The sequence below is a fragment of the Chionomys nivalis genome, chromosome 4 (assembly GCF_950005125.1).
Source record: "Chionomys nivalis chromosome 4, mChiNiv1.1, whole genome shotgun sequence".
NCBI lineage: Eukaryota > Metazoa > Chordata > Mammalia > Rodentia > Cricetidae > Chionomys > Chionomys nivalis.
This window is the reverse complement of record NC_080089.1, coordinates 65,292,249-65,306,948: the sequence shown is the minus strand read 5'-3', so window position 1 is coordinate 65,306,948 and position 14,700 is coordinate 65,292,249. Positions and strand designations below refer to the sequence as shown.

Here is a 14,700-nt window from a genome sequence, read left to right as displayed (position 1 = left end):
GGATACACAGAGAAACCCTGTCTAGAACGCCCCCCCCACAAAAAAAAAAGAAAAACGAAAGAACGAAAGAACGAAAGAAAGAAAGAAAGAAAGAAAGAAAGAAAGAAAGAAAGAAAGAAAGAAAGGGGCTGAAATGTACATTCATTTACACTCACATTTGTGTGGATGATGGAACCTAAGCTCCTGACTGATGCAGAAGTATGGATCAGTGCAGGAATGCTTTGTGTGCACTGTTTATGTTTAGAGGTATACGCCTATGTGAGTGCAAGTACACGTGTGTACATGGAGATCAAAGAACAACCTTTGAGGTCATGTTCCTCAGGAGCCAGCCACCTTGTTTTTTGAGACATGGTCTCTCATTGGGACCTGGGGCTTGACAATATTCACCAGGCTGGCTAGTCAGTGAGCACAGAGATCCCCTTGTCTCTACCTTCCCTGCATTGGGACTATAAACGCATGCCACCAAGAATAGCTCTGGATCAAAATCAAGTTTGGGGACTGAACTCAGGTCCTCATATTTTAATTTATTCTTACTTTTTCCCCACACTAGTTGCCACATTTAAAATAAAAAGTTTAAAGCAAATTTCTTCATTATCAGTCTTCTGCTTTTTAGTTCAAGTACCTATTGAAGTTAAGGACCAACAATTCTTCAGCCTAGCTTCCTAACTTTTTTAGACCTAATTCTGAGGACTCCTTTATTCGATACATAATTGTTGTTGCACATACACACTCTTTCTGCTTGAACTGTCATGTCCATCTCTACTTCTTTCAAAAGCAACTATTTCAAATGCAGCATTTGTTTTTCCTCCTCATAAAATAATTTGCCATGCTCTGGCTAGGGGAAACATTTCCTTTGAATTTCAAATGAGTCTGGGCATGGTGGCCTGCACCTTTAATCCCAGCACTCAGTGGATATCTGTGTATTTGAGAGGCCAGTCTGGTCTACAGAGACCTTGTTTCAAACAAAAACAAAAACTAATTCCAAGTGGTAATACTTTTTAATGTTTATCTGTTCTACCTTGTGCTATAGTTACCTAGTTTCATGGACTATTTGCCAGATCTTTGGAAATAAGAGCTCCCTATTTATTCCTCTCTCCTTCCATCATGTGAGTCCTGGGCATTGAACTGAGGTTATTGGGTTTGCTAGCAAGTGCCTATACCTGTCAATATCTAGTACAGACAGTATGCAATATGAAAGCAGGGAAGAGTAATGAGACTACCAAAGGGAGGACAAGATAGGGCAATGGAGGCAGGAGACAAATTGTCTCATTTTCTTTCATATGGACAATCTCGATTTTTTTTAAAAGTGTGTGTGTGTGTGTGTGTGTGTGTGTGTGCCTGTGTTTATGAAAGCTGGGCAGTGGAGGCTCATGTCTCTAATCCCAGCACTTGGCAGAAGCAGGTGCATCTCTACAGAGCAAGTTCTAGGACAGCCAAGATTACACAGAAATAACTTGTCTTGAAACCCACCCAACTCCCAAACAAGGGCAGAACTATAATGAGTATAGTTTCACTTTTATCCCTTTCTCTTCCTAAACATTCTTCTTCTTTTTTGCTTTTGTTTTTGTTCAGACAGGATTTCTCTGGGGAACCCTGGTTGGAACTCACTCTGTAGACTAGGTTGGCCTTGAACTCACAGAGATCTATCTGCCTCTGCATCCTGAGTGCTGGGACTAAAGGTGTGCGCCATTACTGCCTGGCTTTATACATTCTTTTTTTTTTTTTTTTTTAAATTTTCCGAGACAGGGTTTCTCCGTAGCTTTTTGGTTCCTGTCCTGGAACTAGCTCTTGTAGACCAGGCTGGCCTCCAACTCACAGAGATCCGCCTGCCTCTGCCTCCCGAGTGCTGGGATTAAAGGCGTGCACCACCACCGCCCGGCTTATATATTCTTTTAAAGTATCTTTTTATTATAAAACTGGAACTTCATTAGAAAATGTTTTAGGAAAACATCACTTAGAGTTCTATTTACAACATTACTTCTGTTAATATTTTGTACTATCAGCCAGGTGGTAGTGGCATACACCTTTAATCCCAGCACTTGGGAGGGAGGCAGAGGCAGGGGATCTCTGTGAGTTAGAGGCCAGCCTGGTCTACAAGAGCTAGTTCCAGAATAAGCTCCAAAGCTACAGAGAAACCCTGTCTTGAAAAACCAAAAAAAAAAAAAAAAAAAAAAAAAATCAAAATCAAACACACACATACACACAGACTCATTGTACTATCGCTTCTCAATGACTTTGCTCACTTTCCCTTCCTTTGATAAGAAATTATGAAGATTTGTTTATATACTTACTTTTTTAAAAAAAGATTTATTTATTATGTATATAGTGTTCTGTCTGTATCCTTGCTGGCCAGAAGAGGGCACCAAATCTCATTACAGATGGCTGTGAGCCACCATGTGGTTGCTGGGAATTGAACTCAGGACCTCTGGAAGAGCAGTCAGTGCTCTTAACCTCTGAGCCATCTCTCCAGTCCATACTTACTTTTTAAGATAAGAATACTACAATGTGGCCCACCCTGGCCTCTACTCATAGCAATCTTAACTGTTTCCAACTTAAAAGAACTGTAATTAAAAGATATGCCCCATCACACTGAGCTCTAAATATAAATGAATGTTTCTTCCTTTTTTTGTGGCTCCGCCAGACCCTGAACCCATGGCTTATATGTGCCAGGCAAATATTATATCCCTGAACTATATCTTTAGGGCATCTTACACAACTTTCAAATCGACTTGGATATGATTGCAACTGTACAGGTTGCAGTTTATACTAGGTCAGTTGAAAAGCCAAATCACCAGTCTTATCAGCAAATGAAGAGTATAACTGGTATAAGCTCCAGATTCAATTGCAGATAGGACCCTAAGTATACCATGTGGTACATCTGCAGGTCCAACAGTCCTTTGGACCTTAGATCCTAACTCACAGCCAGCGATCAGATCTCCTGAAAACCGGAGTACTCCCTCAGGCACAGATTCTTTTTTCTTTTTTTTGGAAACAGCCTCATTATCCAGTCTGGCCCTATGTAGATCAAGCTGGCCTCTAACTAAGAGCTCTGTCTGCTCCTGACCCAAGGCTGAGACCAACTCTGAGACACCATAGCTGGTGGGTCAGGCCCAGATTCTTTTGCTGCATGCTTCATTTCAGTGCATTTACACATGCTCTGACAGTTCCTCCAATGTCATCCTAAACCAGCTGTTTTTAACTCCACACACACACTAACAGATAGAAGGGGAAGAATCTGGGTTTAACAGCAGCCATAAAGAAGGGGAATGACTAAAACAACTAAAACCTAACACATACCTGATTTCGAAGAGGCTGTTGTGATGGCCGATCCCTGTGTGTGTGACTTTCTCGAGTTATTGCAGATGCACCAGAATCTACATGAACTGATCCTACTGGAGTAGGCTAGAAAAATGAAAGGTACATCAAATAGTAACTGGTGTGATGGTGCAAACCTTTAATCCCAGCACTCGAGAGGCAGAGTAAGGTGGATCTTTGTGAGTCTGGGGCTAGCTTGGTCTACAGAGTGAGTTCCAGGATAGTCAAAGCTACACAATAAGACCCTTTCTCAAAAACTGCTACCCAAAAAGGTCAAATGGAGAAAACAAATTTAATGCAATAGCTCTGCAAAGGGAAGCAGCATGTTAATTCTTATGAATCAATCTTTTCCTTTTCTTAAAAAAATTAAATTTACTTTTATGTGGATAGGTGTTCACCTTGCATGTATGTCTCTGCACTACGTGCTTGCAGGCCCAAGGATGCCACAAGAGGGTGATGGATTTCCTGGAACTGAAGTTACAAATAGTTGTGAGGTACCAGGTGGGTGCTGGGAATTGAACCCAGGTCATCTGGAAGAGTAGCCAGTGCTCTCAACTGCTAAGGCATTTTTCCAGTACCCTGCTGTTTTTCTTTTAAATTATCTTGCTCTCCTGCATTTGGTCATTTGCTGAAGGGAAGGTAGTCTGGTCCTCAACAATCCATTTGGGGGCAGGCTACCTTAGAAAGAACGCCTGTTCTACTACATTATCTGTTAGCACAGTCTCTGATGCTGTGGACTATGGAATTCTATTCCTACAGAAGTCAAGTTCCTCAATAGCACAGACAGAACTAAATTGTGAATCAGTTTTTAAAAAATGTATAAAAAACTGGCTTAAATTTTGGTATCTTGGGATATATATATAATAATCTTTGAGGATTTGTTTTATTTTATGTGTGTTAAGAGTTTGCCTAGATATGTCTAGGAACACCCTACATGTGCCTGGTGCCCACAGAGCAGAAGAAGGCAGGGTACTGGATCCCCTTGAACTGGAGTTACAGATTGGAATTTCAGGGAACTGAACCTGGGTCCTCTGTAAGGACAGCAAGTGCTCTTACCTGCTGAGTCATCTCTTTGGCCCCCATAAGCAATAATCCAAAAAACATACAACTCATTGGTCTAACGACAGGAACCTATAGTGTTACTTGAAAAAGGTTGGTAAATGCAAGCAATTTCCCCCCAGAGATTTAAGTAGAAGGACTGTCAAGTAAAACGACGGGGCAGTACTGGTCTGGGATTTTTTTGTTTGGTTTGGTTCCAAGACAAGGTTTCTCTGTGTAACAGCCCAGGCTGTCCTGGAACACGGTTGTAGAACAGGCTGGCCTTGAACTCTCTGCCTTGCCTCAGCCTCCTTAATGTTAGAATTAAAGAAGTTTGCAGCCACCACCACCCAGCAAGAATTTTTTTAAAGGATACTTACAATAGGCCTTCCAACCCAATCATAGGCATAGTCAAAGGTGTAGCCTTTCCGTTCAAACAGATCTGTGAAGAGGGTCCGTAAATACTCATAATCAGGTTTTTCAAAGAAATCTAACCGCCTGACATACCGAAGGTAGGTTGCCATCTCCTCTGTTAAAAAAAAGGTAAAAAGCCATGCCTGTTAGCTGAATGTCTCCCCAGAGGTTAAGCCCTGGGCCACACAAGAGATATCTCTACAGATTACTTGACACTAATGTTTTCTTTAGGGACCAAATAAAAGTGATACCTTCCGTGGACTGAATAATAATAAAAAGAAATGTAAATGATACCTATTTGGTATTTATAGATACTGTGACATTGCCTACTTCAAAGTACCAGTCACACTGGCTGTATTATCCTTTTAGCATCCTACCTGGAAAGTTCTCACAGAGAGCTTCGATGGGAGTATTCCTTTTGGTATCACCAATTTTTTGATATCTCTCTTTTAATGTATCAGCCTGTAGAAAGTAAAGTAAGAAAATTATCTGGAAAAATATACTAAGAAAGTGAGTTCAAATATGTTCTCAGATACTAGAGTTATATTCTTTTTAAGATTTTACTTTCAATTATGTGTGTATATATCCGTGTATTTTATGTGTATGTGTGTATGTTGAATATGTGCCCAAAGAGGCCAGAAAACAACACCAGTTCCCTGCAGCTGGGGTTACAGGTGGCTGTAAGCTGATGTGGGTGCTAGAGAAGAAACTTGGGTGCTCCACAAAAGCAAATGCATGCTCTTAAACCACTAAGGCATTTCTCTAGCCATCACAATAGTTGTTTTCATTCAAACTGGCAGGATTTGTTAGCAGATCTCAATATTATTCCCCTTTAACGAATAAGAATAAAACATGCTGTGTCTAGATATATGTAAACCCCTGCTGTGTTCAAGAAGGTCGCATTTGAAATATGTTTAGTAATCTCAGATGAGAAGGATAGAGAGGATAACAAAGCAATAACATTATGAAGCAGAATTTTAAAAATCATAGCAGCTTAGAAAACTCCCATGGCCATTTAGATCCGGGTTTTTTTCAAGACAGGGTTTCTCTGTAGCTTTTGGTGCCTTTCCTGGAACTAGCTCTTGTAGACCAGGCTGGCCTCGAACTCACAGAAATCCCCTGCCTCTGCCTCCTTAGTGCTGGGATTAAAGGCATGTGCCAACCACTGTCAGGCTCAGCCTTCTCCTTCTATGTTCAATTCCAGTTTCTACTAGATGTGTATACTAGTATCCAGTTGACATCCAAAGAATATATTTTCTCAGATGAAGTCATACAGTTTTGTGAACTTTTCTGCAGCTAGTAATTTATTTTCCTACTGCAAAGGAAAGAAAAATTATATATATATAGTCAAACTGAAAAGAACAGAGGCACAAGAAGTGAAAAAACCGTCTAAAGGTTTCCAGGGTTGAGGATATAGCTTAGAGACAGGGGAAACCAATCAACAAACAAAACTTTTCCAGACATAATGAAAGTTATCTGTAGAATAGGCATTGCTAAACTGGGTATTGGTGGTGCACAGCTTAAATCCCAGCATTTGGGAGGCTGAGGCAGGGGATCTCTGTAAGTTTGCCGCCAGACTGGTCTACAGAGCGAGTGCCAGGACAGGTTTCAAAGCTACACAGAGAAAACCTGTCTTGGGAAAAAAAAATAGGTATTGTTAACAAAGAAGTGGGTGTCAGTGTGTCCAAGCAGTTCAAATATGGCATACTCAGGACTGCACAGGAAGCTTCAGACCCTGGACTCTTCATTAGGCTCTAGCCAGCCGACTTCATCCAGATTTAAGTAACAGCGAGCAAAAGTAAATTGGAAAGATTCTAAATTCATCAATACTACTAAAATGGGGTTGCATGGCCCACAAAAGTTCCAAGCAAGTAACAAGTCTGCATACTAATGAACTTATTTGTATACGTGAGCAGCAAGTAGGATGTGTAGCTATCTGTAACAAGTCACTATCAATGGGAAGGCATACATGACTGGATGATTATGGATGAGAGGTATCAGGAGAATAATTTAAGAATTTTTTAGAGAATGGAGTTCTCGCTGTAGCTCAGAAAAAGAACAGTTGCTTAGCATGTACAAGGCCCTGTGATCAATCATCCTAGAAAACACAGGAAAATTAATTATCTGCCTACATGAAGGAAGGTGTAGGAATACCTCAAATTACAGATTAAGGTTCTTTCATACTAACATGTTGAAATAAATTACAACTAAAAATATACCTTATATCTAACTATGTAAAGGACCTTGGAGAGAGTTAGAAGCTTAAATTTTCACCCAGGCAGTGGTGGTGTATGGCTTTAATCCCAGCATTTGGGAGGCAGATCTCTGTGAGTTTGAGGCCAGCCTGGTCTATAGAGCTAGTTCCAGGACAGCCAGAGCTATACAGAGAAACCCTGTCTTGAGGGGAAAAAAAAAAAAATTATGTTTCCCAGTTAACAGTCACAGAGTAATTATAGTGCTTATAACTGTATCAATTGTGTTAATTAATAGTTTACTCAAAGGCACTGTACAACATCTACCTAAAGAAAGTGACTAAAACTATATGTGTGTAAGGCTATTATTTGAAAAGCTACTTATTCAATAATGTATATGAACAGCAATGTTAAACCTGATTTTTTTTTTCCTGCTATTTTAGTTAAGGTGAGACCTTTGCCTATGTAAGATGAATAAATATTTTCCAGTTTATCTTAGGAGCTGGAAAAATCTTGCTGGCTTTTTTGGTTAACTGTAGCAGCTGCTGTTATAAATTTTTTCTAGAATTTCCCTGGGAATACTCTTGCTATATAATGATAGTGGAGGAGGGACACCAATATGCAGAGAAAAGCAGCAATGCCAAGGCTGGGAGGGAATGGGGGGACGGATTATGAAACACCCAAATACAAAGAGGTAGGATTAAGGTAAGAAGGTGAGGAAGAGAAATGTGAACAAACTGGAGCTCCTGAAGCCCAGGTGAACACTTAAATGTGACTAATGTCACTAATCCCCACCTCTCACCTCTGAAATCAACCTTCCCCTTTGTGCTTTTTGAGACACCAAGCCAGCAGCCATTTCGTTATCTGAGAGAGAGAGACAAAGCACTTTCAAGGATACCTTGAGTCCTTGCCAGGGTAGGCTGCCGCGGAGGAAGTACATGAACATATGGCCTAGGGCTTCCAAATCATCTCGCCGGCTTTGCTCTAAGAGGGAAGACAGATCACATATTATGTCTGCAGCTATTAAAGCACAAAGAGCTTTAAAACTGAGTAATCCCCCAAGCCATTCTGCTCTGAAAGGCTCTGCTTACTAATCTTTGTTATACCCAAAGTAGAAATATTTTAGATCAAAACTGAAAAGCAATGGGTGGCCTTCCTTTGTTGCAAACAAGTAAACAGTAAGTGAAGAGCAAATTCTAAATTAAGATCAAGGCTTGATGCTAGACGGCAGTCAAACCACTCCTTACTCAGCACTGCTACCTGTCTGAACATGAAATAATACATACATGAATGAGGACTTGTAGCGTATGAGCTGCAGTTACCCTTTGGCTACCATAAGGGAAAGTGAGCAGCAGACCGAGCAGCTGAAGCTAATTTCAAATAGTTCCCCACTGGCTAGGCCTGCAAAGATATAAGCTGTAGAATGCCTAAACCACATGTTTATCATCCCCGGCCTCTACCCCAGACAGGGTTTCTCTGTGTAGCCCTTGCTGTCATTCTGTAGATCAGGTTGGCCTTGAAATCACAGAGATTTACCTGCCTCTGCCACCCAAGTGCTGGTGTATGCCACCATAGCCCCACTACTCCAGAAGTTTAACAATTTTAATTCATCACAAAAATAAACAGTTCAAGCCGGGCGGTGGTGGCGCACACCTTTAACCCCAGCACTCAAGAGGCAGAGGCAGGCGGATCTCTGTGAGTTCGAGACCAGCCTGGTCTACAAGAGCTAGTTCCAGGACAGGCTCCAAAACCACAGAGAAACCCTGTCTCGAAAAACCCCAAAAAAAAAAAAATTAACAGTTCAGTTTCAAGTCAGCAGAGAAGAATCACTTCTTGGTTCCCACTTGCTCCATGTATTCCATAACCACCTTAAAAACTCAGTAAGTGGGGCTGGAGAGATGGCTCAGAGGTTAAGAGCATTGCCTGCTCTTCCAAAGGTCCTGAGTTCAATTCCCAGCCACCACATGGTGGCTCACAACCATCTGTAATGAGGTCTGGTGCCCTCTTCTGGCTTTCAGGCATACACACAGACAGAATATTGTATATATAAAAAATAAATTAAAAAAAAAAAAACTCAGCAAGTAAGCCAGGCAGTGGTGGCGCACGCCTTTAATCCCAGTACTTGGGAGGTAGAGGCAGAGGCAGGTGGATCTTTGTGAGTTAGAGGCCAGCATAGTCTACAGAGCGAGTTCCAGGACAACTCAGTAAGTTTAGTACTAAAGTGTCTTCTATAGATATACAAAACAAGTTGCTATTCTTGGAACTTGACTAAAACAAGTTGCTAGTTTTTTCTCTCCTTTGAAATGGGAAGATAAACTACTAACTACAGAAAAGTTCACAGAAATATGTTGGATGTCAAATGAATACTAGTACATGCATCTACATTGAATTTCCCATGGCTAATCATAGGCATCTTATTTATTATTTACTGTTCTTGTTTTACAGAACTTGGGTTTCATGTAGCAAAAGGTGGCTATGTAGCTCGGGATGATCCTTCTACCTCCACTTCTTAAGTACTAAAATTACAGGCAGGATTTGTGTTTACTTTTTGTTTTAGCTGAGTTTAGAGCATCACCAAAAGAGATTACAGTTGGGCTTGATGGTGCATACCTTTACCCTATTACTCAAAAGGCGGAGAGACAGAGACAGAGACAGAGGCAGAGGCAGATGATCTCTTTGAGTTTAAGGCCAGCTTGGGCTACGTGAGAACCTGACTCAAAAAGGAGAGAAAAGTACATAAGAGAACTAAAAGACTACCTTTAACTTGTTTTATTTATTTATTGTGTATAATATGCCAGAAAAGGGTACCAGATCTCATTATAGATGGTTATGAGTCACCATGTGGTTTCTGGGAATTGAACTCAGGACGTCTGAGAAGAACAGCCAGTGTTCTTAACCTCTGAGCCATTTCTCGAGCCCACTTGTTTTATTTTTAAGATAGGCTGGCCTAAAATACATGGTCCTTATACCTCAGCCTCCCGAGTGTTAGGATTACAGGAATGCATAACACCACTTTGCTAAGTACTGCCTTCAACTTGATTCTGATTTTTTGAGCGAAAGTAATACCCAAGATTATCATCTAGGCTAAAAGTGCAGCACAACATGCGTAACTGTGACACTTGCGCAAAAAGGAACGAATAGTGCAAACTGCCTTCTTTTTCCTTTCCAATTTATTTATTATATATACAGTGTTCTGTCTGCATGTACACCTGCAGGCCAGAAGAGGGCACCAGATCTCACTGTAGATGGCTGTGAGTCACCATGTGGTTGCTGGTAATTAAACTCAGTAACTCTGGAAGAGCAGCCAGTGCTCTTAACCTCTGAGCCATCTCTCCAGCCTCCTAAACTGTCTTCTAAATTATTTGTCTACACCCATAGATAAGTGCTGCTCCTAATTTTCGCCAGAGAAGTTTCTAAGAGACTTATAATTTTCAAAGTTCTGAGAATAGGTGACTGGTGAGTGCTTTCCCCTGATTGGGACATCTCTATCCTCCAGTACGACTCTAGGGCCACAAAGGAAGACGGCGAGGAAAGAACGTAAAGATTGGAGGATGGGGAAAATGCTGTCTTTTGGCTATGAAATGGCCACTGCACTCATGAATTTCCAGCAGCTAGTCAACTGCACAGGATCAAGCCAGTCAGTAACTCCAACACGTGGGAGGCTCCACTCTTAGCCGAGGAGCGACTGGCAACTGATGGCTGCTAGAGGAGGAGAGAAGTCATTTTATCTCTGGGATATGGCTCATGCTCACGAAGGGTCACTTAAAAGAGGAGGAGGAGATGAAGGTGAGAACAACATGTGCTGGAGGAGGTCCAGGAGGAGTTGGGAGTGAATAATATGACAAGGACAGATTTTATACACACACACACACACACACACACACACACACACTTGGATAAATAAGAAATATTTTAACAAAAAATGAGTAATACTCTTTCACATGTACATTTCATTGCACCTTGTTACTACCTTGTATCTGCCTTCCAAACACTCTTCCTACCCCCAGCACCTCCCAGGTCATCTTCAACTCAGAGTACCTCCCTGGAAAAGGCAACTTTGTTTTGGTGATCCTCCTGCCTCTTGCTTATAAACTACTGAGATTACAGGAATGGGCCACTGAGTCTGACAAGAAGGGTTCTGAAAGTCAGTTACTCATAGAAAAAGAAGACACCCATGACTGGAACATAATTCTGTGCCTAGATTCAAAATCTCTAGAACAAAAAGAATAAGGGGTGTGTGTGTGTGGGGGGGGAATCCTTTTTAAAAGAATGAAATAAAACAGCAAGATTTCCAAACACTTTTGTTTACACAGGCTGTCTGAAATTTGCAATAAAATATTACACATGACTGAAAACAAGGAGTCAGATGAACGTTTGTTAACAGGGCAAAAGAAATAAGTATTCAAACAGTCTGTAATGTGAACAGAGCAGAAAGGGAAAACACATCTGGAGAGTTTCTCACGCTGTATGGTTTTTGAGACAGGGTTTCTCCATGTAACAGGCCTGGCTGTCTTGGAACTCACTTTGTAGACTAGGGTGGCCTCGAACTCAGAGATCCGCCTGCCTCTACCTCCCAAGTGATGGAATTAGAGGCGTGCACCACCATTCAATCACACCTCTCCATTTTTATATCAGTTTCCTGTATGTTACAGGAAGCATCTTGATAATAAAGAAAATTCACTAGGCAAGTGCTTGAATTGTAGTTAAGTGAGCACTAGAGGGCGAGCTCTTCACAGACTTAAAGATTTTCAAACACACACACACACACACACACACACACACACACGAAAACCCCTCATTTTTTTTTTTAAGTCCAGAGAAGGATAAAAACACAGCTATGGAACAAGAACAGAAAAACAAATCTAAGTCAGGTGTGAAACCTAGGTCTGGGCTCACCATTTCTATTAATTCAGTCCAATGAAAGGAAAACACAGCCAAGACACCTACTTTGGGCCTCAGTTTCCTATATGAAAATAAAGTAGTCATTTAGATAATTTGAAAAATTATTTTTGAGTTCTAAAATTTTAAAATAATCAACGCTAAATCATTAGGTCTTACTTTTATTTTTCCCTAAGACAGAGTTTCTCTGTGTATCCCTGACTGTCCTGAAACTTTCTCTGTAGACTAGGCTGGTCTCGAACTCACAGAAGTTCACTTGCCTCTGCCTCCTGAGTGCTGGGATTAAAGACATGCACCACCCACCCCACCTGGTTAGGTCTTAAAATTTTTAAGAAACCCTGTGTAGAAAAACAAAAAACAAACAAAAAAGAAGCCTGGCCTTGGTAGTGCGATGGCAGACACCTTTAACCCCAGCACCTGTAAGGTAGAGACAGGCCAATTTCTGAGTTGCAGGATGGGCAGAGCTATACAGAAACCTTGTCTTGAAAGACAATAACAAAAAACAAAACAAAACAAAAAGAAACAAACATCTTCGACATGGTGCAGCTTATAAGATATACTTGCTTTCAATGCACAACACCCCAATTTTAAACTAAACGTTCAAAGAAAAAGAACAATGTAGCCCCCAATGTTCTCACTCTAATTCTAACTGCACAAACTGGATTGTGTCAATCAGTTCTTAATCAGTGGGAGGTGGCTCATGTGATGTAATGTCAGCTAGGAGGCCTTTGGCTTTGCTCATTTCCACCACAAAATAAAAAGCAATTCTCTGAGTTATTTGACAAAACATTTCCCATGGTCTTTCTCCCCCATTACGACTTACAAAATATAATACATTTCAAAACCAGCAACATTAGAGCTCCTATGGAAACTTCTCTGATGTGACACCTGAGACAGAGTTTGTGAGTTTTGTTTGAGACAGGGTCTTACTATGTAGCTCCTATGAAGCGGAACTCGCTTTGCAGATGAGGCTGGTCTCGAACTCATAGAGAGCCATCTGCCTTTGCCTCTAGAGTGTTGAGATTAAAGAAGTGCACTACCATACCCAATTACAAGCATGTCTGCCAAGCATGGTGTTACATGCTTTTAATCCCAAAAACTTGAGAGGCAGATGTGGACTGTTCCTTTACACTGTGTGAATGTATGTCGCTGAGACTGGTTGCATGAAGAAGCTGAATGGCCAGAACCTGGACAGGATAAGGTTAGGCAGGAGAGCCAAAGTGAGAATGCTGGGAGGAAGAAGGGCAGAGTCTGGAGTTTTGAGCAGATGCAGAGAGAAGTAAGATGGGCATGCCAAAGTGAGAAAAGGCACAATACACATGGCAAAGTGTAGATAAGAAATATGGGTTAATTTAAAACGTAAGAGTTAGCTAGTAACAAGCTTGAGCTATTGGTTGAGCATTTATAATTAATATTGAGTCTCTGTGTTGGTTATTTGGGAACTGGTGGGAAGGAAAGAAAAGTCTGCCCTAAAGACAGAGGCAGGCAGATCTCTGAGTTTGAGGCAAGTCTGTCTGGTCTAAAACCAAGTTCCAGAACAGCCAGGGCTACACAAAGAAATTCTGTCTCAAAAACAAAACAAAACAAAACAAACACAAACAAAAAAACCAAAGAAAAAACACACACACATACATACAAACACACACACAGAGTTTTCTTTTCTTTTCCAAAATGGAGAGAATAAACAAAATGTTACGACATGTTAAGATTTGACCTGAAGAACAGTTGGACCTCATGAAACCCCCTTCTGGAGATAATTCTAGTGGCAATGGCAGCACATCAAGATGATGAAGTACTTTACTATCACAGAGGGTAGATGTTCAAAACATACCTTGTAGAATAATAAAGATAACTACCACATGGAATGACCTACTGGGTTAAACATTTTATTCAAGTCACATTTTGCCTGAATGTATGTCTGTGTACCATGTGTGTTCCTGGTGCCAAAGAGGTCAGAACAGAGTATCAGATTCCCTGAAACAGGAGTTACAGACATTTGTGAACTGCCATGTGGGTACTGGGAACTGAACCTAGTCTTCTATAAGAGTAGTCAGTGTTCTTAATTGGTGAGCCACTTCTTCAGTCCCCTAATCCATGCTTTAGTGAAACCTCTTCACTAACACAGGCACAAGCCGGATATTCTCCTTTTGTCTGCTCCTATACAGAGTCAAACGTGTAAATACAAGTGTCATTATCAAACCCTCTCAAATACTACTACCTTGATGCAATAACTGAAGTTTTTAAACTGCTGAGGAACAAAGCATCAGAAAACAGTTGAAAGAATTAAGAATCCATCAGTATGAAGGTATTTGGAAACATTACTAACTTACCATCTCAATCTAAGTACAAAAAAGTCACTTACCTTATGATGCAACAAACAGTACAAGTTGTAACGCACAATGTAATGCACAATAAAGTGCTACTGGAAAACAAAGTTGTTCATATGACCTGCCCCTGTAAACACACCTTTGCCGAGATGCGTGTTGATAGACATGTATCGTGCAGTTCCAGTTAAGCTTTTGTGCTCTCTGTAAGGTATGTGTTTTTTGGTTTCAGGATCAATGTATTCCTTGGCCAGTCCAAAATCTATTATGTGTATTACATGTTCTTTCTTATTGCCTTGTCGGCCAATCAAGAAGTTCTCTGGTTTCACATCTCGGTAAATGAGATTCTTTGAGTGGACATACTCCATTCGAGAAAGCTAAAAGAAAGAAAGAAAATAATGGAAATACCTTGAAATAAGCACGCAGGGGTGGGGGGGTTGGGCCCTCCTTTTTTATTTTTATTTTTTTATTTTTTGAGACAAGTTCTCACTATGTAGCTCTGGCTGTCCTGGAACCAC

General features: G+C 40.8%; 1 protein-coding gene across 4 annotated transcripts in view; it reads right to left on the bottom strand.

The window, feature by feature from the left end:
* The window catches only part of Csnk1g1 (casein kinase 1 gamma 1), a 135,994-nt gene that overhangs the window by 33,755 nt on the left and 87,539 nt on the right, over nucleotides 1-14,700 (bottom strand). For all 4 annotated transcript variants that reach the window (XM_057766987.1, XM_057766988.1, XM_057766989.1 and 1 more), the window contains exons 6-10: nucleotides 14,325-14,559; nucleotides 7,858-7,943; nucleotides 5,145-5,229; nucleotides 4,734-4,882; nucleotides 3,298-3,402 (exon numbers count right to left, since the gene is read on the bottom strand). In XM_057766987.1, the coding sequence (XP_057622970.1) occupies nucleotides 3,298-3,402; nucleotides 4,734-4,882; nucleotides 5,145-5,229; nucleotides 7,858-7,943; nucleotides 14,325-14,559 (660 nt within the window). The remainder of the gene's footprint in view (nucleotides 1-3,297; nucleotides 3,403-4,733; nucleotides 4,883-5,144; nucleotides 5,230-7,857; nucleotides 7,944-14,324; nucleotides 14,560-14,700) is intronic.